The sequence below is a fragment of the Plectropomus leopardus genome, chromosome 8, assembly GCF_008729295.1.
Source record: "Plectropomus leopardus isolate mb chromosome 8, YSFRI_Pleo_2.0, whole genome shotgun sequence".
NCBI classification, from domain to species: Eukaryota; Metazoa; Chordata; class Actinopteri; order Perciformes; family Serranidae; genus Plectropomus; species Plectropomus leopardus.
Window position 1 is genome coordinate 12,725,677 of NC_056470.1, and position 26,050 is coordinate 12,751,726.

The 26,050-nt window shown below is 38.2% G+C and overlaps 1 protein-coding gene across 2 annotated transcripts in view; it reads left to right on the forward strand.

Annotated features, from left to right (window-relative positions):
• acot7 (acyl-CoA thioesterase 7) overlaps window positions 1–26,050 on the forward strand; it is a 75,417-nt gene that overhangs the window by 31,503 nt on the left and 17,864 nt on the right. For both annotated transcript variants that reach the window (XM_042491913.1, XM_042491912.1), the window contains exon 7: window positions 13,734–13,850. In XM_042491913.1, coding sequence (XP_042347847.1) covers window positions 13,734–13,850 — 117 coding nt within the window. The remainder of the gene's footprint in view (window positions 1–13,733; window positions 13,851–26,050) is intronic.

A 26,050-nucleotide genomic window follows, 5' to 3' on the forward strand; every position in this document is an offset into this window, starting at 1 on the left:
TTGCATTGTGTGGGCATTTCATTCTCACCCTGTTAATCACAACAAAACACATTCTCTCACCTACCTCTGTTGGTATGAAGCTGTGCAGACAGTTTGCCAGGGTTTTTGAGGAGACTGATGAACAATTTTCTTTGGAACAACTTTCCATTAAATCGATCCTGTGAAAAATGTTCACAATGAGATCTGTGTTTGATCCAGTGTGACTGAACATGCCTGGAATGAAGATGCTGTCATAAAATGTGATTTATCAATGGTTTGAGCAGCACAATCAATAAATCTCATCCCCAAAAGGAGTTTAGGAACAGATCTCACACAGTTTGGTCTCACAACATCAAAACTAAATGCATGACCAGATACCAACAGAGACCTGTACTATAAAGCTGGATTTGGGGTTAGTGAGGTAACTTCCGTGTTTACTTAGGCTTTTTAGTACTATGAAGTTGGTTCACTTTTTACTGGGATAAATCATTTGGATAATTTTACAACTGACCTGCTCGGGGTTGGGTCAACTTCACAGGATCGGATAACATCCCTTCAACATCCCTACTGCTGATGAATCAGATCACGGGATAAAAAAGGTTACTGACAGAGACAAAAGTCGAGAGTGGCTGGCAAAAAATCAGGCTGCACAATATATTGTTTTTTTATTGTGATTAAAAAACAACATATTGTGCACAAATTGTGAAATACTGTGATATTGCACTCAGTGATTGTTTAAGGTAGTTAAAAGAGAGTATCAGTCGAAAATGAAACTTTTTTTAATTGGTGTCTTTTTGTGTTTAGTTTAATGTTCAGTTTGCTCAATAAAAGAATAGTGGAAATAATTTCCTTTTCATTTTTTAAAATCAATGAGCAATTTATTGTTTTTTAGCATTTACTGAAAGCAGAACTGCACACACATTAATATCAACGTATGTATTTATCTCAAGTACTATTGTTATCACAATATTTAACAGTGTTATTGCATATTTTCCATACATCATACAGACATAGTAAAGGAGTATATTGTTTAATAGGTCAGCAGATTCGTTTCATTGTTTCGGGCTTAATATTTCCTCTCTGGTTTGTAAGATAGAGCTTTCAAACAGATACAGTGTTCATTAAGGACACTAAAAACATACTAAAAAGTTGCAGTTTAATTGTGCTAAGTTTATTTTATCTCTGCAGTGATAGGTGATGCTGCGGCTGATTTTACACTCCGATTCCATTACTGCTGCTAAGAATAAAATGCGACACCTGTGTGATGAGAACTTGAAATATATTTTCTTCTTTGAACTGTTCAAATAAACCCTTATTGATTTGTGCCCAAATTTTGCAAAGGCCATTACTTGTTTGGAACTAGTAGTGACTGATTTTAAAATAATTTTACAAATGTGGTTCAGCATTAGAAATTAACACACCCTGCAAGTTTTGTAATGATTGGAAAAACAATAATGATTTATAGTCTGATTTGTGTTATGCCACGCCCAATTGTTTTGCATTTGTGGTGCCCCTTTAGTGGTCAGTTTGATTGACACTTTCAGGGTTTGACTTATGTAGACAATCCCTGCATGTTTTGTGAGAAATAGATCGAACTTATGATGTTTCAGGAGAATGGATCACATTTGTGGAGAGATTTATCAATTGATAAAACAAGCATTCACCTCATGGCAGGTGCTCGGCATTAGCAAATGAGAATAACCTGCACACTGTGTTAAAAAAATTCTAAAATTCAGATCTTTAGATGCTGAAGTGTCAAGGCCTGCCATTCTACAGTTAGTCCTCAGATGGTAGACAACTAGCTCTGTACTGAAAGTCTCCAACATGCCGAACAAAAAACCTACAAATTGTCTAAAGATCACAAGATCAGCAACTTCAACCGCAGACCACAATAACCATTAACTCAACATTTTCTTTCTCTTTCTTGCTTTCCTTGTCTTTGTTGCTCGGTCTTTACTGTCTGCCCACCTCTCCTCATTATCTAATGTTCTCTCTTCCTACTCGCTCTCCTCCTTCCTTCATGTTCTAAGAAAGTGTACCACTTGTTTCCATGACAACAGCCGTTGATTGCCACAGGTGGACACTACTGCTGTTTGATTGAAACAAATAGACTAAAGATTTGATGCTAAAGGTACTTTAGTTTTCTTTTTTTTTCATCTGTGCACAGTGATTGTGCTAAGGCCACCAATTCACGTGTGCATTAGTGCATGAGATCTTTAATCATGCACACTTTCTTTTACTTCCTGTGCATGTGTGTAAAGCGACACCTTCCCATGTCTCTACGATGAGTGTGTATAGATGTGTGCCTATAAGGCGGTTTGTGTGCATAAACTTAATGCAAGTTGTGTGTGTGTGACAGAGCTGAGCTGGGGACTGGCTAAGCACAGGAACTCATCCATCACTGTGGCTCCATATTATCTGTCCTCTGCCCTGATCTATGCTCAGTGGGTATATAAACATGTCACTGCCTGAGACAGAGGAATTCAGGGAGACAGGGATATGTCCACTGGAGCTTGTGTGATCGACCTTTATGAGGAGTGTGTGTATAAATGTGTGTGGGTGGGGAGGTTGTTTCCACTACCTCTACCTCCAGTTGTCTCTGCTCCAAAACAAACATTGATTCAGGAATAACATACTGAATCAGCTGCACTGGTTGAGCTTTTAAGAGCCTCAGGAGAAGAAAATTTAAATATGGGAGCATCTAGGTGAAAATGAGCCCCTGGTATACAAGAAGCACTGGTTCTTCCTCCACTGATATATCGATATAAAGATAGAGTACTTCATCAATCACAAAGTGAAATTGCAGAATTACAGCAGCCAGTTTACACTTGAGAATCACAAAACCCGGACTGTACTCCAAATCTATATAATTATAGATATATAGTAAATGCCCTGTATATGGTGCGAGTACTGTATATTGTCCTGTATTGACAAAACATATGAAGCAGAGGCCTGGATGACCTTAAGCAGATCTAAGAGCTTACAACTTAACACCAAATATGCTTCTGAAAGCTCCTTCACATCCGTTAGGAGGACAGACCTAGAGACATTAGCATGCTTGAGCAACCTCCTATTGACCACATTGCCACCACAAATCATTAAGCCTGTAGGAACCTTGATCTTGACTTCACGTTTTGTCCAAACTATGTAGGTATACACTGTAGGCAATAAAAAAAATGTGGCAACACTTTCATTCCTCCCACAGGCAGTTCAAAACCAATATATCTCATAAATTATACAGCATGTATACATGTGATTTACTCTGCATGGTTCATACAATCTATGTAACAATCTACACACATAAGTTGGAAAATCACTGGCTGGCTTTTATGATGGAAGTAGAAACTTCAGGATGGTAGAGGTTCTGTCCATTATATGAAATTGAAGCAGGCAAACTTTATTGTGGTTAAATTGCCATATTGTGACAAGTGCAGCAAATGCCAAAGCTATATCGCGTGTCTGAGTCTGAGGAACTTTAATGATTTGAACAGCCTCACCACATTCAAACCAGCCATTAACTGAATAGAGAGTTTGTTTACTTGTGCTAAATGCTGACATAGAATCAATACAAGAGAGGAAAGGCACCAACCTTAACAACCAGCACCAAATTGATCAACCCAAAGAATCGTGTAACAAGGCCTGTGTTTGACTCTGTGTGAGTGTGTGTGTGTCTCTTGTCTGTGTGTGTGTAAAAGGGATTTTTAGTTTACATTTTAAAAAATACATATATTGTTTTCTTGCAAGTTGCATGTTTTATAAATGCAGAAAATCAGAATTTTCTGTTTGCGTATCGTCTGTTGTTTGCAGCCTGTTAAACCACACAAATAGTTTGTTTTGGGTCTGCATGTTATGATACAGGGGTTCAGCTGAAGGACGAGGACCCTGAATGATCAGGGGCTGACAGAGATACACAACTGGCGTGAAACATAGATTATTTATTATTAATAAAAATACATTTATTTTTTAATCTGAGTTCTGAGATGCCCCAACATGACACTGGTCACTGGATGGGGTATCATGGACTTAGGTTTGATTACAAAAGTAGGGAATACACAAAAAAATGCTGCAATTCTCTGCAATATACATTTTATATCAAATAAGCATATTATACATTATATTGAGATTGGTTATCATGGTTTCCACAATCATAGCAGTTCAAGCAAAAAAATAAAATCATTTTAAAAAAATGACTATATTACAGGGCCACTACGTTATTGGGTTTTTTTTCTTTAAAAAAACCCCAAAGTGTCTGAAAATACACAATTACATGAATCCAACACATTTTACCCTTTGCAATTACATATCCCTATGAGAGTGAAGCATCCTCCCTTACCTACCTGAAAAGCAAATACAGGTCAATATATAAGTTGATTTGGCCCTCTGCCTGACAATCTCCATCTGCCTAATTTGACATGCATCTGTTTTCGGCCAAAGGGCCCCTGGCCCAAAACACATTGAAGAACCTTTGTTTATTTGGTAGAATATTTGCATTTCTACTGAAAAGAACACTTTCCTTTACTGCCCTCTCTTTTATTAATTGAGGAAAATATTAACTTTAACTGTAGTATAGATTAAATAGTAGATGTAAAACCCCTCAGTGTGGTTTCACTTCACCTTGGTAAAGTGTACTCAAGGTTCTGTCAGTACATTTAACATTGTGACATTACTGTTGGGTGAGGTTACAAGTGCAAAAGCCAATCCAAATAAATCTATCAATATTTTCATCAACTCATAGCTTCTATCATCTGAAATTTGACAGTTAGTAAGAGGACAATTTCAGAGAGATAAATAATGATTTTGAAAAGTGACAGGGACTTCTAACTCATTCGCATTACCTTCCCTGGTACCTGTTTTACTCAGGAAACAAGTTGATATTTCAGTGGTGAAATGAACATACCCAGTTACAGAAATAAACCATGTTCATTACTGTTACGAAGGCCAAGTTCTACATTTCGAAAAGTTATCTGTAGGAGCCGATGACCTTTACCATCAAAGCCAGATGTGCATTTTATCCAAAAGCCCTTTATCTGACAGAACCTCCATCACAGCAATCCTATTCCAGTGATTTTCCCAGGCCTGTGGTGTGCACATAGCTTACAGTTTAACCATAACCATGCCAGCGCTGGCTTGCAATTTTCAGAACATCAAGTCACACACTAATTTGTTAAGGCGTTCATAAAGGGCTAACCACAGGTGGAATGATAAAACATACAAAAAATGTAGCTTATGGGACTTTGTAAGAGGATGTAGGTGGGTTGCTGCGTGGCAGTAATGTTAACAGGAGCTGTTTCTATAGTAACAGCTCATTAGGAGGCAGTTTGAGCCGTTTGATACTATCCATGAATAAAGCACTTGTTGGGGAGGGGATGAGAGGGACAGAGAGGGAGATTGGGAATTGTCAGTGGTGGATAAAGGCAGAGGGCAACAACAAGAAAGAGAGGGAAGAAATAGAGATAGAAGTTTTGGAAGATAACATGTCAGAGGTCACGCATGCTTTGCTGTCAATTTTTCTTGATTTCACACTTCTTTCATCCCTCTTTCATCACTGGGTGCCCTGCATAGTGTGCTGTGTCTGGGCTGGTTCTAATTAAAAGGGCTTGAAATTAGTCAACAGAGTTGATGGATGATGAGAGCTGGCCGGAAGACCCCCTTCATTGTTCTCATGCCTGTTGCTGGTGGACAGCATTGTGCACCAAGATTTGGGGAAATCGTCAGAAGAAATCTAATCACAGAGGTATTCTGCCCCGTGGCAAACTGGGCTGCACTAGGGACTTGGTTACTAATTGCCTTTTTTTCCCCATTTGGAGTGAGCTGTCTTTCCTCTTCACACACACCATCTCCACCCCCACCAACCCCCTCCCTCCTCCCACTCTGCCTTTCGTGTTCCCACCCTACGGCAAAGGGAGAGTCATAGTGTGCCATGTCACCCTGTGAATGTGTAACGCCAGGCCCAGGGCTGTCTTGGCCTCGCTTGTCCTCATTTGCAGTCTCACATTGAGCCTCACTTCAACCTTTTACATCGACTGTACAAGGAGAGGGTTTTTTTTGCAGGAGTTGCATTAACAGACCCACTGATGGTAGTGATTAATAAAGACAAGCATCTTTGCTACTCAAGGACAGCGCAGTCCTCCTCTTGATTTGACTCGGCATTTTAGTCACACATTTCTAGTGCACTAGATAAATTGAATATCCATCACAATCTCATAATTCTTTTGTAAAATGCACACAAACCAACGCTTTTTTTTAGAGTAAAAATAAATAACAATGTCTGATCAACGCACTCAGTGGGGTAGTGTAGTGAGGTTAGTGATATAGGTTGGCAATCTGAAAAGCATCTGAGGCAATCTGATTGTAATTAAAAATCCGTAATTACATCCATAATAATAATTAATAAAGGGCTTATTTTACAGATTTCCTGCAGATCCTTAGAAGTCTTAAATGGCAGTGAATTCATGAATCAAAAAAATGAGGCCTTAGTTGGTATTAAAATGTCTTAAACCAATCTCACAGAAGTATTTAGGATAGGGTAGTGGAGCCCAAAACACTCAGAGCTGATCAGAGCAAAGGATCCACTGTCTGCTCGCCAGCTGTCACTGTACCCTCAATTCATCAAAAACTGTTTATTTAACCAAGATTTTGCTGCAAAAAGTTTTTCAGACACAAAGCAGTGGTATCCCACATGCAGAGTGAGAAACACAAAATCGTCAAGAAATCTTATCAATAAACGCTACATATTTCCCAGTAATAGCCATGTTTTATTTTACAATAAAAAAATCATGCAAAATCTCTACTAACCCTACGTAAGTGATGCTGCTTCATGTTTGTTTTTTTCTTCACTTTTGGTTAATGTAAAATTGGGCTTAGATTATTTCTAAGTGGAATCAAACAGTCTTAATTCTAATTTAAAGCTGTAGCCCCCCTGTTTTAAGAAATAATCCTTTATTCAATCCTTAATTAATGAAGGATTTTTACTAACAGAGTGCCTCGGATACTTTTCAGACTGCCAACCTATACCATAAACTACCACATAAAGCAAGCTGACAGTCATTTCTGTTTTATTTTTTATTCTTGTCTGACTACTTGCCCTGTCCTTAAAGAGCACCTGATTTTTTTTCCGTCACCAACACCAGTGTCGTGACCCCGTGCAGCACTCTGGTTTTTCTACAATACCAGCTTCCTTTAGTGCTTTGGTTGAAAAAAAAGTTATTTATGCATGTTATTTCTTTTGTCTGCAATATGTGGAACTGATTTATTGTTGATTAAAAACATATTGATTCACTGAGTTTTAAGTTCAGGCAACAAAGAGTAAAACTGAGTGAAGATTTGCATTGAGTTTTAGAATAAAGGATTCTCACATCTGCAGTTGAAAAGTTCTTGATACAGAGTTGCAGGAAGATCTTCACACTAAACTAAAATTCAGACCACAATGCAGCATAGCCACATTTGTTTCTAATTTCCCAGTTACAGCTCAATGAAATGTTTATTTTCCATTCTGAGATGAAAGAATGTTAATGAATCACTCTGGAAAACTGTTGAAGCTTTCTCCCACAAAGTTCATGGTGCTGGATAATAGGCTACTAAAATTCCAACAATTTAGATACCGAAGCCCTTTATCAGTTACTGTGCATAATTGGCTCTCAGCTTTGCCATCAGAACCAACTCTAGCTAAACAACAGTACTCAAACATCCAAACTTGCAGCTTTTAACTACTCATTGCTACTTTTAAGCCGTCTCTAAGAGAGTGTGGTAAAGTGAAGAACATTGAACAAACCGGGGTAATTATTCCCCCACACCCACCAGCCTTGTTTTCACAAGGCATCTGGAGAGCTGCTAACACCGGGGAGCCAAAGAACAAGACCACGGGAGCCCACTCTCACTGCTCTACTCGGTCTCCGAAATTCACTGTCCTATCCACAAATAACCACTCCTCAGTGCATTTCTATTCATTATTTTCTCACAAAGTTACAGAGTTTGTGTCATGTCATAAAATGATATTCTTGACTTCTTTTCCAGTCTAGCCATTTAGCACATTAGCATTCACTTTATACCATAGCATGCTGAGTGGGGCTTTCTCTTCATCCCTTATGATTCCTTTATTTACCCCAAATGACCTCCTAAAGATTGTTTCATTCTGATAAGAGCCCTCGTGCAATTACAGAGAAACAGAATCATTCAATATCATTCAATATTCTCAAATAGAAGAACAAATGAGATGAAATCTCAAAAATGTGGGATCACTTTGTTTCTAGGATTAATATCATCAGAGCTTATCAGCTGATGCGTGACTACTGCTACCACAGCTGCTGTTTTGTAGAACTGCTATGGGGCGAAGACAAAAACAGTGATATTTGTGTATGAAAGGCAACAGTAGCATATTGTTTCTTATTGCAGCTTATCTGGCTCAGTTAAATCACCCAAATGCTACTTTAGGATTTTGTTTGTAATTGTTATGTTCCTTTATAGCAAATAAGATGATACTATTATTGACCTAATACGAACAGTATAGTGCAATAGATTATTTCTGGGACAACTTTCAGAGCTGAAGGAAGTTACTGAAAAATGTCAGTTCAGTTCATTAGTAACTATAGAGAATGAGGCTGTATCACACTAAGATGGAATTCATGCCTCAGTCAACATTTAGAGTTAATTAAAGATACTGATATCCTAAAACAATACAACATATTAATGTCAGTTTTCATTTTCTCTTTAAACCTACAATAACCAACCTGCCAACATCTTATTCTGTCGACTAGTCTGGTCAGGAAGTCTCAGTAGGGTGCCTTTAAATTTTATTAAATGTTTAGATTCAGGTCTGGTAAGCCAACGTTTACATTCAATTTCATCATCTTGTCAGGTCATGATCCATCTCCATTAAGTGTGACATGCTCAGACACGACCACTCCAGGCTTTGAATAGCAGCAGCTTACTACGCCTCTTACTCAGGGGACATTTTCAATCTTAGGTGAGATCCCATCAATTTTCACAACAGCAGAGATGTATAAAAACAGGAAAAATCAAGATGGGTTTTTGGAGAATGTTTCACAGCAGGCTTAAGGCAGGAAGTGATATGTTTGCTTGCCCACACACACTTAACGCCTGATGTACTGTTGTCACCCGTCTGTGGCCATATCATTGACTTTTATCAGAGCGTTTTTAATAGTTGTACTTCCCTGATCAACAGGGTTGTAGTTTGAGTTAAAGTTAATGGAGCCTTTCATTTGACGGAGCAAAAGGTCTGTCACTCTCACTCTGCCTGGCCTGTGTTCAACCATATAATCACACATCAAAGTCGATCCAATTTCTCCAGCAACAAGCCATTTTCTTTTTTGAAATAGTGTTGGAGATGTAAGTACATTTATCTTCTACCCCAGACAAAGGTTTAGCAAGGACCAAAAAAAAGAAGTTTTCTTTCAATAATAAATCTTTGTACATATTTGTATTATCAGTAAAATAAAGTGGAAGTTATGCTTTGGCCATTTGGGATGAGAGGATGTCAAAGTAATGGCATGTTAAATTCTTAATCAACTCAGCGGGCCCACTTTTACAGTGAATGCTGCTTTTGGGTGCAAGCAGCACATTCTGTTTGTACTCCCACACATTTGGCTGTCATAAATAGAGCCACACAGTGCAGATGGTAGGAGCCTTTGGGAGCCAAACCAGCCATCAGCAAGCAGACTTATTGATTTTCTGTAGCCTGAGAGATACAAAAAGTAACTCAGAGGGAACGACTGGGGCAACTGGAGTGTCTAGTGAAGAGTCTGAATATCTTTAAATGAGCATGCATTCACAAACACACACATATTACACATGCGCACACACTTTCTCCGACATGACAGATGCCTCTCGTCTCTAACCCACCCACTCTATACAAGCTGTCCCACTTTCTATGAGAAATCCACAAACAACTGTTTCCTTCACAAGCTGACATAATCGTATGAGTGGCACACACAGACAGATGCAGATGTAGATTAGTGTATTCCTTGGTGTCCACTTTGTGAGGGAAATGGCTGTCAAGACTTACAGTAATCAGTAACTTTGATTTCCCGCTTAGGGTGCTTTCTTGCTCTTCACATCATTTGCAAGCTTTTAGCAGGAATTGGCAAAGTGCTCTGCAAACGTTTTGATGATGGGTTACTTGATTTGCTCTCACATCTTAAAAGTGATATTTCACACAAAATTGATCTTTTTAGTATCAGATAGTCCCCTCCTGTCGGTTGTTTTGGGTGTTTGTAGTTTAATCTCTCACAAAGAACAAGATGGATTCATTTCACTCGCAGTTGTGATAAGTGTTCATGGTATAAATTATCAAACAAATATGAGATCTAGAGCACATGGTCACAAATAAAGCTTTTAATAACATGCAGCAACTGCCAGTTCAACAGTGGGCATGTATTCTTCAGATTAACTCCATGTGTTGAGGCAGTGCGCTGAGATCCCCCTTCTTCTCCTGCAGCAACATCCAGCTCTTTGTTGTCCTTATATGCTCATTAGGCCTTGTGTAGAAAGCCATATACTTACAAATTTCTTCTCACTTTTCTTGTGTCTACAATTTGCTGTATTTTTTACTACCATTTTTTTCTGGGATTCAGAAATGCAGGCTATTCTCATGCACTATTCATTCATATACTAACAAAAATTTAGGTTATTATGTGTCTACTTGTAGGTTGTCCTTCTCCAGTTGTCATCATGCAGCACTTAGTCTGGGCAATGCTTTTTCTTTCCATCTTTCTTTTGATGCGATTTTCATGTCAAACCATTTTCTTTTAGTTTCCATTTTTATTTGTAGCATCACAAATATTTTGCCATTTTTGAGTTATGATTTTCCTGAAACGCCAGTTCTGACGCTCTGGAAAATAATGGGCCAGATCCACAAAGAATGGATTGTACCTGCTAATAGCACTATGATTTGCACAGAATTAGCACTAGCAATCAGCCCCATTTTAGCACCCTATCCACAAAAGAATTTGCGCTAATTATATGCCGGTGCAACACACCTACAAAGTTTGGCAGCTGAGCGTAAATTGCCCTCCTTTTACATTTAATTGAGTAAGCAAATCTTTTCCTAGTGTTTCAGGCTTTTCTCCACATTTCAGAACACAGATTGGTTCATAAAGGAAACTACAGAGAGCACAAAATTTTGCAGAAAGCGTCAGTTTTGTTTGTTGCCTGCAGTTAACTGTGTGTGGCAGCTGTATCCAGCATCTCACAGCAGCTGAAACTATACATGTGTTTTCAAAATTAGACATAGGCCGTGTGCTGTGCAGTGCAATTTGTGTGCAATTTGCATACATTTCACCCTTTGCACATGCTTTGTGGATTGCATGCTGTCTTTTTTCTCATTTGCACAGGTTTAGTGGCCACAAAAGCAGCAGCCTTTTGTGGATATGGCCCTATGTGTTTGTTTAAGTTTATCTAACAGTTCTGTGGTAGTTCTTTCTTTCTTTTTTTTGGTGGCACCTCTCCAATTCTTGGTCATGTACAAAAGTATTTGTACCTGACGCTACACCTGCCCTCATACAGTAGTACTGCTGCTTTCTTTAAACTTTAAACGCTGAATTTCTCAAGGGCTGTGGTTAGGAAAGCACGGAGACTACGTACGGACACTACGTACAACATCTCATCTCAACTGAACTCACAAGAGAAGCATCTTTCCTGTCACTCCACAGAAGGTGCACCACATTATGTAGGCCTAGTTCCTTATTTTTAACTCAAAGCAGGGCGAACTTAAAACAATATAATGTATGAATTTACTTTGAATAAAAAATAACTTATTAATCTAAATAAATAATTTAGAAAACAGAAAAAGATTATCTACCGAATGAAATCAAATTTTACAAATATAAATCTCATATTACACACTGCTTAGGGGGCATTACCTATTCCAAAAATAATCATGAGCCTTTAATTTATGATCAAACCTGACTAAGAGCAGATTTGGATAGTTAAGAATGTTCGGTGCATCCGGAGTTGATGTCTCTTACTTTTTTTCTTAACAGAAAATTAACAGAAAATAAAGAAACGTTGGAGTACCACACCGTTCCAATCGGTCCTGTTTGTTCGTCACCCCTCTGTTTAGGTACTGAGCACACTGATCTGTTACTAAAAGGTGGAGCTGGAAACACTGCAGTCTGTTGATTGATCAAGAATGAATTGACACTTGACAAGAACTCAAAGCACAAACCTGCTGATTTAAAATATCTGACAGAGACAGCGTGACAGAGACTCTGGTGTCCAACCCTGTTCCATGCATGATCAAGAGAATGTAATACAAACGTTCCTTTGCATCACTGGTGAGGTGATAATACAGTGAGAGCTGCATGGAACAAAGAGTAACAACCCCGCCTACATTTATGAGCACTATCTGCAGTGGATCGCAAAACAGATCTAGGGATAAGGTACAGGTCTGCACAGGTTACATAGTGGTTCCAAGTGCACTACACTGAAAATGTTCACATTAAAACCAAAATGTGTCATTTTTACGCTTTGATTCTCGTATGAAGAATGTTGTCAATCTTCCAATTTAACTCCTAACAAAAAAAAATCTAATGAACGAATTTCCCAAACTGTCAAACGATTCCCTCAAAAGAAACCAGAGTCCGTCTCTTGTGTCAAAGTCCCATACTTTGTATGCACAACACACCAACTGCCACACTCTTTGTGCAGGTGTCATAATGGCATGTTACTAAGAGAGGGTTGTCATCATTCATACAACTGCAATAGGTCACATTTAAGAAAAACTTAAACATTAAGAATTTCTATGGATAAATAAACTGGACTGTTCTCTGTATTTCTTTTATGTTTTTAACAATGGGCCAACAGGATCATCAATGTATACTCATGTAAGGGGGTGAACTTAAATCATTAGCATAAATGTAACATAAATTATGTGCAGTTTCTTGAACATTCCTAACATTTGTCAGGTGACAGTCAGTTAACTAAAAGTCAAATGAAACACTTCTTGTTGGCTGTCAGCTCATACAATATCAACAGTGGACTAATGGGTCTAGATGAGAAGCTAATGTTGAGGAAATGGCAATGAGACTCATTCATAATTTAGCCTCAGGTGGATAGTTTTCTAATTGCATCAGGAAGCCCATTAGCTTTTACATTGAACAATCTCATCTGAATGAAATAGTGCCTCAAACACATCTGAGAATCCATCTAACATAATGACTGCACTTACCCTAAAAGGATTGAGTGTGATATTTCAGTGATGATAAGTTGCCATTTGCACATTGGAAGTTGCACAATTGCAGAGTTAGTTCTTGACCTTGGAGAGAGAAGAAATCTCAGCTCAGGGGCCACTTACTGGCTTGTTCTGGAGCTTTCAGCTTTCACAACATTTATTGCATTGTATGTGGCTGAAAGCTTATTTTCATAGATTCTTCCCACTTGACTACTTTTCATGGAAATGCTAAAACTTTTCAATAATATTTTGATAACTGAAAACCCAGTGGAGTTTTATTTATAAGGGGAGAGAAATCTATATTGAGACTTTTCCTCAGGTGGAGTCAGCAGTACTTCCTTTACAGTGAAACAACAAACAATACACACATCAATCAAAGTGCTGGAGACTATTTTGTGTCATTACATAGTTGATGTGCAGCATCATGACATTTTGTTAAGGCAATATTTTTATGAAAAAAAAGAAGAGAGGGGGGAAATATTCAGAACATGTACAAAATATCTATGAATCTGCTGCTATGAATCCACTGTTTAACGTAAAAAAAACTGTGTTTTTGTGTCTGGACCAGGTGTGACCATGAAGCTAATGGATGAGGTCGCTGGCATTGTGGCAGCTCGCCACTGCAACACCAACATTGTCACTGCCTCTGTGGATGCCATTAACTTCCATCGCAAGATCTACAAAGGTGAGGATGACACAGAGAATGCACTGAGAGCTTTAAGTCACAGATAAAAAATATTAACAGGTCAAGGATATATACCTCTACTGAATATGTACTACAGTGCTGGTTATAGGCTGCGGAAAGTTTCATGATGGTGCTTTTAAGTTTTTTGTCAAACTCATTAATGAACTGCATTCTTTAAAACCCAAATTACATTATAATGTGGAGTTGTGGAGTCTAACCAGGATAAATTCAGCCTCTGACAGTGCTATTTTAAATTGGGCTGGCCAACATTAAAAACGGTCACACTGTTGCTAATCAGGACCACTTGTGTTTTATAGGGTTGCCACTATCTGGAAAAAACACACTGTTGTTATGAATTAACTATTTTCCATCACCAAGCCTTGTCTCTTAGCTTTTCCCTACTGTCCAAGTGAGAAATAATTTATGTTCTGTTTGCTATACAATACTTCTCAATCTGTTAGGGTGAGATTTCCACATGGACAAACTCTAAGCCTCTTATTTTAAAGTTTATTCAAGCATTTTGGCATCACCATTATCCAGTTACCCTTTAACATCTTAATGGGAAAAAAAGTGTCTACCCACAATGGTGATAGCATTTATAATGCTTTTACATTCTGAAAGTTAAATGCTTGGTTAAAGGTTTTCTTGGCAGCACAGTTTGTACAACACAGCTAATCTTTAAGTGCTTGTTAGGACAATTAGGAGCAAAGATTAAGCCCATAAATCCAAGACAGAACAAACATATTCTCCTACAGATACACACTCTCAGACAACGTCGATCAGAACAAGAGGAATGTGGACATACTGTGCACGTTTCTTAGCTGGGGTAGGCAGATTTATTTTGGTGTCATCGACAGGGCATTCCTATTGGCTGTTCTACAAATGCAGATCATGTGCATGTCCTTTCATATAATGAAAGCCAGATTTAATGATGGCAAATCCTGTAGAAAAAGTTGCAAAAGTTGCTATTCCAGCATTGGCAAAAACGGCCTACGTTGCAGAGCAACCCCAAAAAAGAAAGATGGACTTATCAAAAAGAGAGTTCACTTGATCAGAACACGAGTGAATATTGCCAAAGTTTTTCAGTGATAGAGAGAAATTGTCACTAATAGTTTTGCCTTTTGCTTACCAGAGCCAAACACACACAGCTGCGGCTTCAAGGTCATGTTTATATAGCAGAGCTTTAAATCACAACAAGTCATCTCAAAGAGCTTGACAGGCAAGGTTCCTCAGGCAGCAGCTGTAGCAACTCAAACTCAGCCAATGCAAACCCCAGCAGCTGGATCAGCAAACTTTCTGTTGCTGCCATTACACAGGTTAGCCTGCTGCGACACCCTGCACTGGGGTTTGCACTGGCTGATTTCAAATTGCTACAGCCGCTGACTGAGGGTCCGTCTCAGGACCTGCTGCTTGCTCTTCTCCGGGGCAGTAGTCTATAGCAGTGAGGAGTGAGACGGAGGAACTGTGGGCTGCTTGCTAACTAATTTTTGTCTCATTTGTGCTCTGATAAACAGAGAGAAGGGCACAAGGGGCTATGAGAAACACCAGGTTACTGTATGAAGTATGTGCATATGCCTGTGGTTATCTTGTGGAAGGGGCTTGTGACAGAGAGGGAGAGATGGAGGAGGAGGATGTATTTTTAAATTTTGCTAGGTTTGTATTTATTTATTATTTTGCCTTTTCCAAAAACTGCCTACCCCAGCTTTAACTGATTCACAATGTAATTAATATTTAAATATTTTACTGCTGAATTACCTTATCAGGTCATTTTGCTGACTGAGTGGACCTACTGTAATTCGTATGTCTTTACCTCTCTTTGTCTTAATGTTGTCTCTGTAAATTGTCCAATTAAGGTGAAGCTGAGCATCACAAGCTCTAATACCTTATAAAAACAGTTTGCACACGACAGAAAAACTGTTTGATATATTTGACTTGAGTAAGTCAGATCAAAATGGTTTCGAAATAATGCTAAAATCAATACTGTTACTGTGAGGAGGGCAAACAACATTTTGACAGTGAGGTTGACGGCCTTAAAACTTTATCAGTAATGAATATATTGTTACCACAGTTTGTTCATTCATCTTGTTCATTATTCTTTTGAATGAGTCTAAATATGTCAACACTGAATGAAAGCAGCCTTTTCAAACTGGTGCAGAACAGTGAACTACATTCATGGATTTCAGCCTTTCTCGGCTCAGTGTCTGTTTTATGTGTTCATGTGCTGGAGATGATGTGATCCAGACATCTAGTGCTTATATTCAGATGTTATGATTATCTCAGGATATGATGTTCACAACAGACCAGCTACGTCTCACCCTGTTGTTGATTTATAAAGCGGAAAGACAATTTTATATACTTCAAAGCTCAGCACAAGTGTGCCAGGTCAGCTGTGAGTTTATGCCATTTACAGTACATTTATTTTCAAATACATGTGACTTTATTCAAGCAGGATAATTCACTCAAACCATAAGTGGCTTTTCAAGGTGGCCTGAGGAAAGAGTGTGTGGCTAAAATGGATGTGAGGGAGTGGATGTTTAAAACTTTTAAAACACACCTTTTCTGGGTTTCAGGAACAGAAAACTGAACAGTACAGATTGAGATCCATGTCCATATCTTTCAGCTGCTTCTAGTCGCTTCAGTTGCTGCCCGTGTCTGTCCTCTGAGTTTAGGTGGTGGTGACATGATTTCCCCTGGCTTCCACAGTGACTTAGGTGTTATGTTACCAGTAGATTTCCCATTTTGCTTAAGGTGGTCAGACAAAAATCACATGAGCTGTGCTTAGGAAAAGGATGGCCAAGGATCAAAACACAAAAACAACGAGAAACAGCTAGTGGCATTAGAGGCTGCAACCTGAATCTATTTTTATGTTATGGCTTAAAGTATACTAGTGATAAAAATCAGGCCGTGTTTTGTTTTCGTTGTTTACAGTGAAAGAGCAAAAAAAATCTACTTCTTAAACTGTCCTGAACTGAGCCTTTGAGGTAGGAGTTCCTCACAGGGAGGGTGCTGCCACTGTAACCTCTATCATTTAGATATTTCAGACCATAGATGTCAATGGTGAGAGTATGTGGTTTGGTGGAAGTTTGCCAACCCCAGTTAAAATGGTAGGAAGAGCGTGGGAACCCACACTCAGGCCAACCCACCCCCCAAATAATACTATTTTTCAATTGATGTAAAGTCAGCTTGATTCAAGGAGACCAGGCAGACTGCTGATAAAGTATTCTGGGAAAAATCACCAGAAGGCACAGGGGAGATATTCATAAATACTCATTTAAATACTTTGAAAAATAGATTAACATGAAATAAAATTCAGAAATAGTGTTTAGAACAGTCAATCTAAAAGAAATTAATCAAAATAGGACGCTGGTTGACCGGCCAACATATAAATTAATTTTGTTTATTTATTTAGGACAGAGTTGTAGAAATGTTGAAAACAGGCAACTTATGTATTGTACATATTGATAAATATTAATAATGTTTGTTTTTTAACTGGCCCCTGGAAACCTGTCATTTCTTGCAAAAGTGGCCCTGGGCAAAGCAAGTTGAGTGTCCGTGGTCTAATGTTATACAAACAAGAGGACCACACACTGCAGATACAAATGAACATTAAATACAGTGAGATAAGAAGTTAAGATCCAGAACATGAAACAGGCAGAGGTCTGTGTCTGTACATGGCTCATGTGGAGGATGTTCAGATGATTTGTTTATGAGTTTCTGGAGGTCCTGCTGTGGTCTAGCCTGAACGGTCCACCTAACTAATTGCACATATTTTCAGTGTCTTGAGGTCCAGCTTTATTCGTTTGGAGCAGGGCAGGTTTACAATGTTACTAATTTTCATCAGAGACAACAAAAGCAACAACAACAAAAAAACCCAGATGACCCAAATTTAAACAAACGTGATTCAGTGAAAGTAAAACAACATTTGGTTTAATGCATTATCAATGCAAAAGCAGAGCAAATGTCATTGAGTCAGGGACATCTCGACAGAACAAGCAAACAACTTATTATGGGGAAAATAGTTAAATTCAGTGTTATTTAAGGGTAAGTCTAAAGCATCACTACATATATGTGCCAACTGTAATATTTACATAAGTTAAGTAATGTTAATTGATTGGTTGATTGACTGATGAATGGAAACATTTAAAAACAATTTAGAAAGTCATTGCATTTGCAATTAAAAAATCATTAAAAATGATAAAATAAGCATTAAATTAAATGTTTTAATTAATGTGCTGTTTTTTGTTATTCCATTGACTGTTCCTTCTATCACATTCCGTCTCACACCTCATTTGTCACCTAATTTACAGAGAAGACAGTGAAGGTTTTCCTGGATTGTGTCTTTGTGTTTTGCAGTGTATGATTATCTTGTCTGCAGCACTTCTCTTTCGCATGTTTTGAGATGAAATGCTCGACTAAACACAGCCAAAAGATCCCGAGCTGCGTGAGAGCTAAAGCATCAATGTCACACTGAAATGACATCTATGTTGTTGAGTGGATTGATTTTCCTTTGCAAAGACGTATGAATAGTTAACCTTAGTGTCTAACTGCAGCCTGAGTGGAGCTGAGACGCTACGTTGAGTCTTTTAAACATCAGAAAATGGCTGCACTCATGTCACAGCTTGTGAGTCACTTGTTTGTTAGTGTCTTTTCTTGTTGTGCGCCTACACAGAGAAGTGGTTCATTTTCTACCCTCACCACAGACTTTGCAAAAAGTAAAACAACTGCAATGTCTCTCCAGACAATGATGTGTGTTATTTGGTACTGAGAATATCAGTCAGTGAGGTGCTGGCCATTGATGTACCACACGAGTGTTCAGTCAGTGTTCCTTTCCGTTATCCATTACAGCAAAATGCCCAGAGGTACAAAGAATGAGAAGAAAGGCATACAACTTCAAAAGGTGAATTCTGGATGAAAAAAGATTTCAGGGAGAGAAAAGGGAGTGCTAAAGGTGAGAGAGAGAGAGAGAGAGAGTGAGAGAAAAAAAATAAAGAGAACAGTGTTGCATAATATTCACTCTTTACAACATTATGGTTGATTTTATTGATTGTAAATGTAATTCTTTTTAATCCAGCATGATTCATACAAACCTGGCATTTCTTTGTATTGGTTACTAGAATAAGTAAAGACAGAAAACTTTAAAGAGATAGTTCAGATTTTTTGAAGACACATTGTATGAGGTATCCATGATTAGTGTATTACATACAGTGCAGTCGATGGTAGTTAGCACACCCCCAGTTTGAAAGGCAGACAAGAGTACCACTATGGAGGCGAAGCAATGTACTGCTGTGGGCAGGGTCGGCAGCAAAATGTACTTTATCAGTTTGAAAGCTAACTTCTGTATTTTTCAAGATGGACCCTCTTTTTCCATGTTTTTGTGTCTAAGTGACTAATTGGGAATAACATTATTTTAAAATTGGTAAGATATCAAGTGGGACTGCCGCAGCCACAAAACAGGCTGCAATGTAACCACTTGGGGTAATTGTACACTGTCAATGGACATCCATTGTACACATACATGGCATGAGGGAATAAACTGAGGGTGTGAACATGCCCAGAGTAGTTACATTGCAGCCTGTATCATGGCTGCCGGCTGCAGCACTCAATACTAGACCAACCAACAAGATTATTGTTCCCAGTAGTTACTTATACATAGCCTGGTAAAACCATCCTGATTACCTGAGCTCAAAATTCTGTTTTTTTCTCTGTATCAGTCCTGATTATCTGCCACCCCAAACACTTTCAGCGGGCAGGAGTACTCGCCCTGAAATACAAACATCATTAGCCAATCCTGATGTTAGCACTAGCCTCTACTTCACAAATAAGTTGTTAGTTAGACAGTAATGGTCTAAAAAAATACAATTTATTTCTATTTACCATTTGTATGTGATGTGAACCTTGTTAACAACAATCAGTAAAGAAACAACAATGAACATTGTATTTGTACCGGGGAACATCTCCTTCATCACCAACAGAGCCAGCTTTTGCCAAATTCAGTCAGAGCAATAGCAAAAAATATTTTCCTCCAAGAAACTTCACGTGCATCCTCTTCTTCTTGTTTAATTTTCGATATTGACTCTATCACCGAATTAACATGACTTATTGCTTTTTACTCTACTAATGTTATTGGTCGTGGTTGTTGCTGATACTGAGAGTGAATCAGAATATTAAGGTCACATCATCAGGTTGGTTTTACCTGGCTAACTTAGACACAAAAACATGAAAAAAGGGGTCCAGCTTTAAAATTAACAAAGTTACCCTTTAAGTGGAAGATACATTTAGAATATTTTTATTGTTTGATCTTGCTGTCAGTCCTCCTTTATTGTCATAACAGGCAGTTCTGACAGTTATACTGTATCTATGCTTCATTCAAAGCCAGTCATTTTACCTTGCAGAACACAATAATAACTGCTTCAGTTAGTTTGTTACTGTGTGACTTTGGTGAATCTGAACTAACCCTTTAAAACACCAAAGTTACACGAGACAAACTAACTAATCAAGGCAGCAGTAGACCAGCAGCTCCCATGCTCTGCTTATACAGCACCACCTCAAATAGTTCCTTGGTGTGGAGTAAAGGTACAGTACAGTGTGCGCTGAATATGAGACATTTCCTTTGATTCACAGCAACAAAAGAAACAATCTTGTCTGCCTAATGTGTTTCTGGAGAAGTTGTCAGAAGTGAGGGCTGTTATTTCACCTGCATTGCCTGGTTCACTTCTTTTGTCGTTTTCTCTGGCCACTTGCTAATTAAAAAAAAAAAAAAAAGAAATTTCCAGGAAGCTCTCTGTGAATAGGGGAAATGTAAAATAGCAAACAAGATAGCGTTCTGTGTACATTTCTTTTTGTTTTCACAACCTGAAAAATAAAAAAAATATATTCACTTCCAATTGCGGTGAAGAGAGTAACAGAAAAACCTTAACTCTTCTCACACAAATTGTAGCTAAAATAGCAAATCTATGGCTCAAAGGCATTTCAGCCCCTGCTTAGTGCATACAACATGCATCTCTAGCATGGCCTCTCCTCACAGCAGATTAGCTGTATCAAACAGCTCCTCTGAGATGGGAGTCTGCCAGTTTTTCAGGTTGGCCGACCTTCAACATTGCAGTCCAAGATCTACTTTCTGCTTAAATCAATTATTAATCATGAGGGTCTTTTAAAAACATCACCCAGTCTCATCAGGACTCATTGTTTGTGTCATGTTGTTGAGCAGTGGACGCTTCACTGAACCTAATACATCTGTGCCAGAGATAGTTTACGTGAATGAGACTGGACTCACTCCTGGCAGTTACATGTAAAAACACTCAAAAACAAGGGACAGAATAGACACTTTCAGTGTATGTGCCGCAGTTACTTTATTGTATCTCGGTCCGATTCCTTATACAATCATTACTTTTAATCACCATTTCACAATTACTCACTCTGTGGGATTTTCATTATCACCTTTATCATTTCTCAAATCTCTCACCATGAAAGATCTCTGACAATGGTGATGTAATTCCCCAACACCTTTTTGATCGAGGGGTGAGAATAAGATAAGTCATCAGTTTGTCTTATCGTTTCAATAAATATGTAATTTAAAGCTGTCATAAATTCCCCAAAGCGCAGACAACTCACTGAACATCAGCCCGAAGGCATGTCCGTGATCAGATGCAACTTTATATAGTAATTTGCATTGTGCAATATGCACCTACTGTTTAAATATTATGAGGAATCCACAGTGATAACTTGATGCATTTTAAACTCTACTTATTGTATATTTCATACTCTAATTATTATTGTGCAAATTGTAGTTCTATTTATAGTTCAAGATATCTGCATTGGTCACTTTAATTGTGGTTGTCGTGTGTTTCTTGCGGAGTTCTGCATTGCACACTGCGTACTGTTTGCACAAGTAACTTGGTCACTTTAAAGATGTGGTTGTTGTGTATATAATGTTATGTTTTGCTGTGCTGTCAGGTGTGTGCCCACTGTCCTTTGTTGAGAAAGGCATCCGCTTTTCGTGTATTCTCGATTGTAACTGTATGCATGTGTCAGTCTGTTAATTGTAGGACTACAGATGGAAATTAGCGTCTCGCTAAATCTGGTGCAACCATGTTTTCATTTCTTGTAAATAATCAGTGTTATTGCACGCTGTCCATTCGATAAATTAAATTAAACTATACCAATCTTTATATTGTGTAAATAAATACAAACATTGGTGTTTTTTATAAAATACTTTGTAGACTGACAGTGGCATTGTGGAAGAATATGGTCATCATTGTCGACAGTGGAGAAAACAATGTTTTGCAGAGCCAAGGATGTATCAAGAGACTTAGACTCCAGGGTGTTTATTTACATCAAAGTTTGTCACTCACTGAATAATTCCCCCAAATTCTCTCTTTTCCATATTTGCTTCTGTGCTACTGCATGTGTACTTTAATATCACCTCCTGTCAACAGTTTTACAGACATTTTTAAAGATTTGTAAACAGTATTGTCAGCGAAATTCATCCTCGTGATATATTACATTTGTTTCAGCTCTGTGCCCTTGATTTTTCGTATATATATTTTTTGGATATATATTATTCTTTGATGCGTGCTTCTTATGGTCTGGTACCTTTTGTTAAGTCCTGACATCACATGCACACTTTGCTCAGGAACATAGCAAAAGACGAAGACGACAGAGACAAACGACAGGGTCTATGCAGACCGCCACACACATATAGTGGGTCATAAATGATGACTAAGAGGGACTACTTTTGTATTAGTCAATAATAATACAAAAAGGGGGAGATCCTGCATATTTTCTGTTTAAAATAATGGCAGTCTTTTGGTAGAATGAGACAGGGGAGAGCCAGAAACAAGAGCCAAGCTTTTTTTTTTCGTGTTGAAGCACCAGAATTATACTTGCACTTTGATTATGAAAGGGTGCCAAAGAAAATCTTCTGAAAATGTTTTAAGAACAGCAACACAAGTTAGTAACAGTCCTTCTTATACTTGCTAATATTTAGTGATCACCATCTCACACTTCATTCAAGTGTGTTTACATGACATGAGTTGATTTATTTACAACATTTTACAGAAATGATATGACAAGTTCAGCTGCAGAAATGAATAACCAAAAATATGCAAGTCGATTGTAGCTTTTTCTCCACATTTCCTCCAGCAGGCTCTGCACACTGACAGGATTTAAACAACATTAATTATATTCGCATGTCTTGTAAACTCCCCCACATCTCTTAAAATTGTTCTCAAACTCTCCAACAAGGCCAGCTTAAAGTGCAGAGTAGGTTGTTTATTAGTGCCTTCTAAAAAAGCATATATTACAAAATCAACTCATGAGCATTTTCTGATCTTCTGTATTTATAGTTAAGGTCTAGTTGAGTCTAGACAACACAACACTGCTTGGTTAAGGTTGAAGGAGGATTGTGGTCATGGTTAAAAGGGGTCTATTATATGGGGACTTTTTCCTTATATTCTATCACGATGTTGTAATGTTGGATGTTGATATTCAATGTGGCCAAAGTTTCAAATAATGAGCTAAATGTAAGTAGTGTTTGTCAGTAACAACCTTGGGGCTTCAGACTGTTCTTTTTACTGTGTTTTTCAAGTTTTTTCTACTTTTAAGACAAGCTGACGTCAGCTGAGGACATATTTCTTTATATGATTATCTGCTCCAGGCACACTACTGCAAGAGTTTACATTATGTACACTGCTACATGTAGCTACAAGCTAACATCATTGAAACATGTAAGCTTGGTTGCAGATGTTAATCTTGCCATGATATGGATCATATACCAGCTGGAACATGTCTGGTTGTTTTTAGATTGCCATGCCATTATTTTCAATGCACATAATTTGAGAGCCTCAGTAGTCTGAAATATGTTCTGTTGCGACAGTCTGTTATACCGTAAACAAGTGGGCATTGCTCCAAAGGGTAATTTCTCCTAAAACAGGCTACATACTCTCCCAGATGGAACCAAACGTCTAATTAGTCATTGGACCTTAGTACAATGGAAGGTCCAATGACTAATTAGTGACAGCATGACCTGCCGTACACTGGCTCTGATTGGCTTACCCTGATATTCTTACCCTAACTGTGACCAGTCTCACTCCTCATGCCTCAACCTAACCAACCCAGCTGATGGAGGCAACAAGTACAAGCCAATCAAAGGCAGGGTAGGACAGGTTAGGACTTCACCATAGTGTTGGTTGGTCCAACGACATTATTCTGAATAATAATGAGCCATGTGCTTCTGTTTTGGAGAGTTCCTTCTGAAAAACAACCCTCTGGAGCATTGGGTGTTTGTTTTTGGGATAATGGGCAGTGGTACAAATGGGCTCTTGGTCCAAAGGGACATTTTAGGACTGCTGGGGATTTGGAATAATGGACTGTCAGGAAGAATGAGCAGTCCCTGTGTGGTCCCTGGTGATTTTTCACGGTACAAAGTGCTGCAACTCTCCTTTAGAGTCATTCCCCAGCTGCAATTACGATGCAGACATGTCGAGATGCAGACGACCTAGAAATGCTGACCAATTAGAGTCGACTGGGGTTTTTTGGAGGGGTGTAAAGTGACAGAGAGAGGCTGAAATGGAGTATCTCATACAGAAGGTGAATACAGGTTTTACAGCTCAGTTTTAGGAACATACAATCTTTTTTTAACACGAAAGCATGTAAACATGTTGTAGTAGAAACCCAAAATACAAAAAAAACCCTGAAAAAATAAAATAAAACTAAATGTTTATTTGTATATCAAAAATCAACTAATCATTGCAGCTGTGCTTGTATAAACTGCAAAGAAGCAAATATCTGTAAAATAACTAAAGCTGTAGGTCAATGTAGTGAAGTAAAAAGTACAATATTTCTCTTTGAAATGTAGTGGAGTAAAAGTATAAAGTGACATGAAAAGAAAATACTCAAGTAAAGTACAAGTACCTCCAATGAAGTCAACTTAGGTATGGTACTTGAGTAAATGTACTTAGTTACATTCCATCACTGGGAAAATGTAAACATAATTTAATCATTTGAACAAACATCAATGTTGGGTTTATTTTACCACGCTTGCCTTGCGTGCATGAGTACAAGAGCCCCATCACTGAACAACACCACTGAAATTTCACATCTAATTTTTTTTGCAACACATACTTGAGTAAAAGTCTTTTTTTAAATGTTCATGCACATCATTTATTATCTAAGACTTTGACTGTTCCATGAGATCTCAGTCATAGACTTGAGATCCGTCTCAGACTACAGAGATAACACCTTCTCTCCTCGTCTCTATAGCAACAGCAGTAATAATACAGTACAGGCACATCAAAGAGAATAAAGAAACACATCGGCAATGCCCAGTACTATTAGTCGACTGTTTTTTCCCTCCTCCCTGCAGTGACAAAAGGAGAAGAGCACTAATTTTTGATGAGTCAAATGCACTATATGGATCAGATGGGTCTCAGGAAGAAATGAAAAGGAGGAGACCTAATACACATGATGTGTTTTATAATATGAGGTTGTAAACATTAAAAAGATTCTAACTTAAATGGAACTTTACGTATTTTCTTACTTTTGGGTCTCACTTTAAGCACACAGACAAGCTTTTTTTTTTTAAAGGTCCTACTTTGTCTTCAATAGAAAACCTTGTTGTGGGAGAGATTGATTGGTTGTTGTTCTTAAATCCCTCCAGCCAGAGATCATTGGCTTGCTTCACTCTGCTGACTTGCTCGGCGGTGCAGACTTAAAGAAGTTCATGATGCAACAGTGTGAAGTAGATTGCAGGAGCAGATCGTACATTTTTTCTTGGGCGATTATATCATTATAGCAGCTTATTATATGTTCAGTTTGTGTTCAGTGTAGCTTTACATGAAGGTCCTTAGTTTAATTTCAACTGACATTATTTATAGTGAAAATCATAGTGTTCTGTCAAAGTTTAAGGTGATTTCAATCATTTTGGTGTGATATGAGTTTTTTGAACATTCCATTGAACTTCTTTTTTCCCGTTGTCAATTTTTAAACAACAACAATATTAATTTTCTCTGAACGGTTGAAGGACGGAGTAGCTTGAATCAAATGTTAAGATTTTAAAATATTAAAGTTCTCTTGGGAAATTTCACTGCCCATTAGACCAAAACTGCCTCAGGGAGTGCCTCTAGGACATCAAAAGTTGGATATCCTTCAGTTTCCTGCAGCTCAGTGCTAATAAATCTGAGGCTGTGCTCTTTGGCACCCCC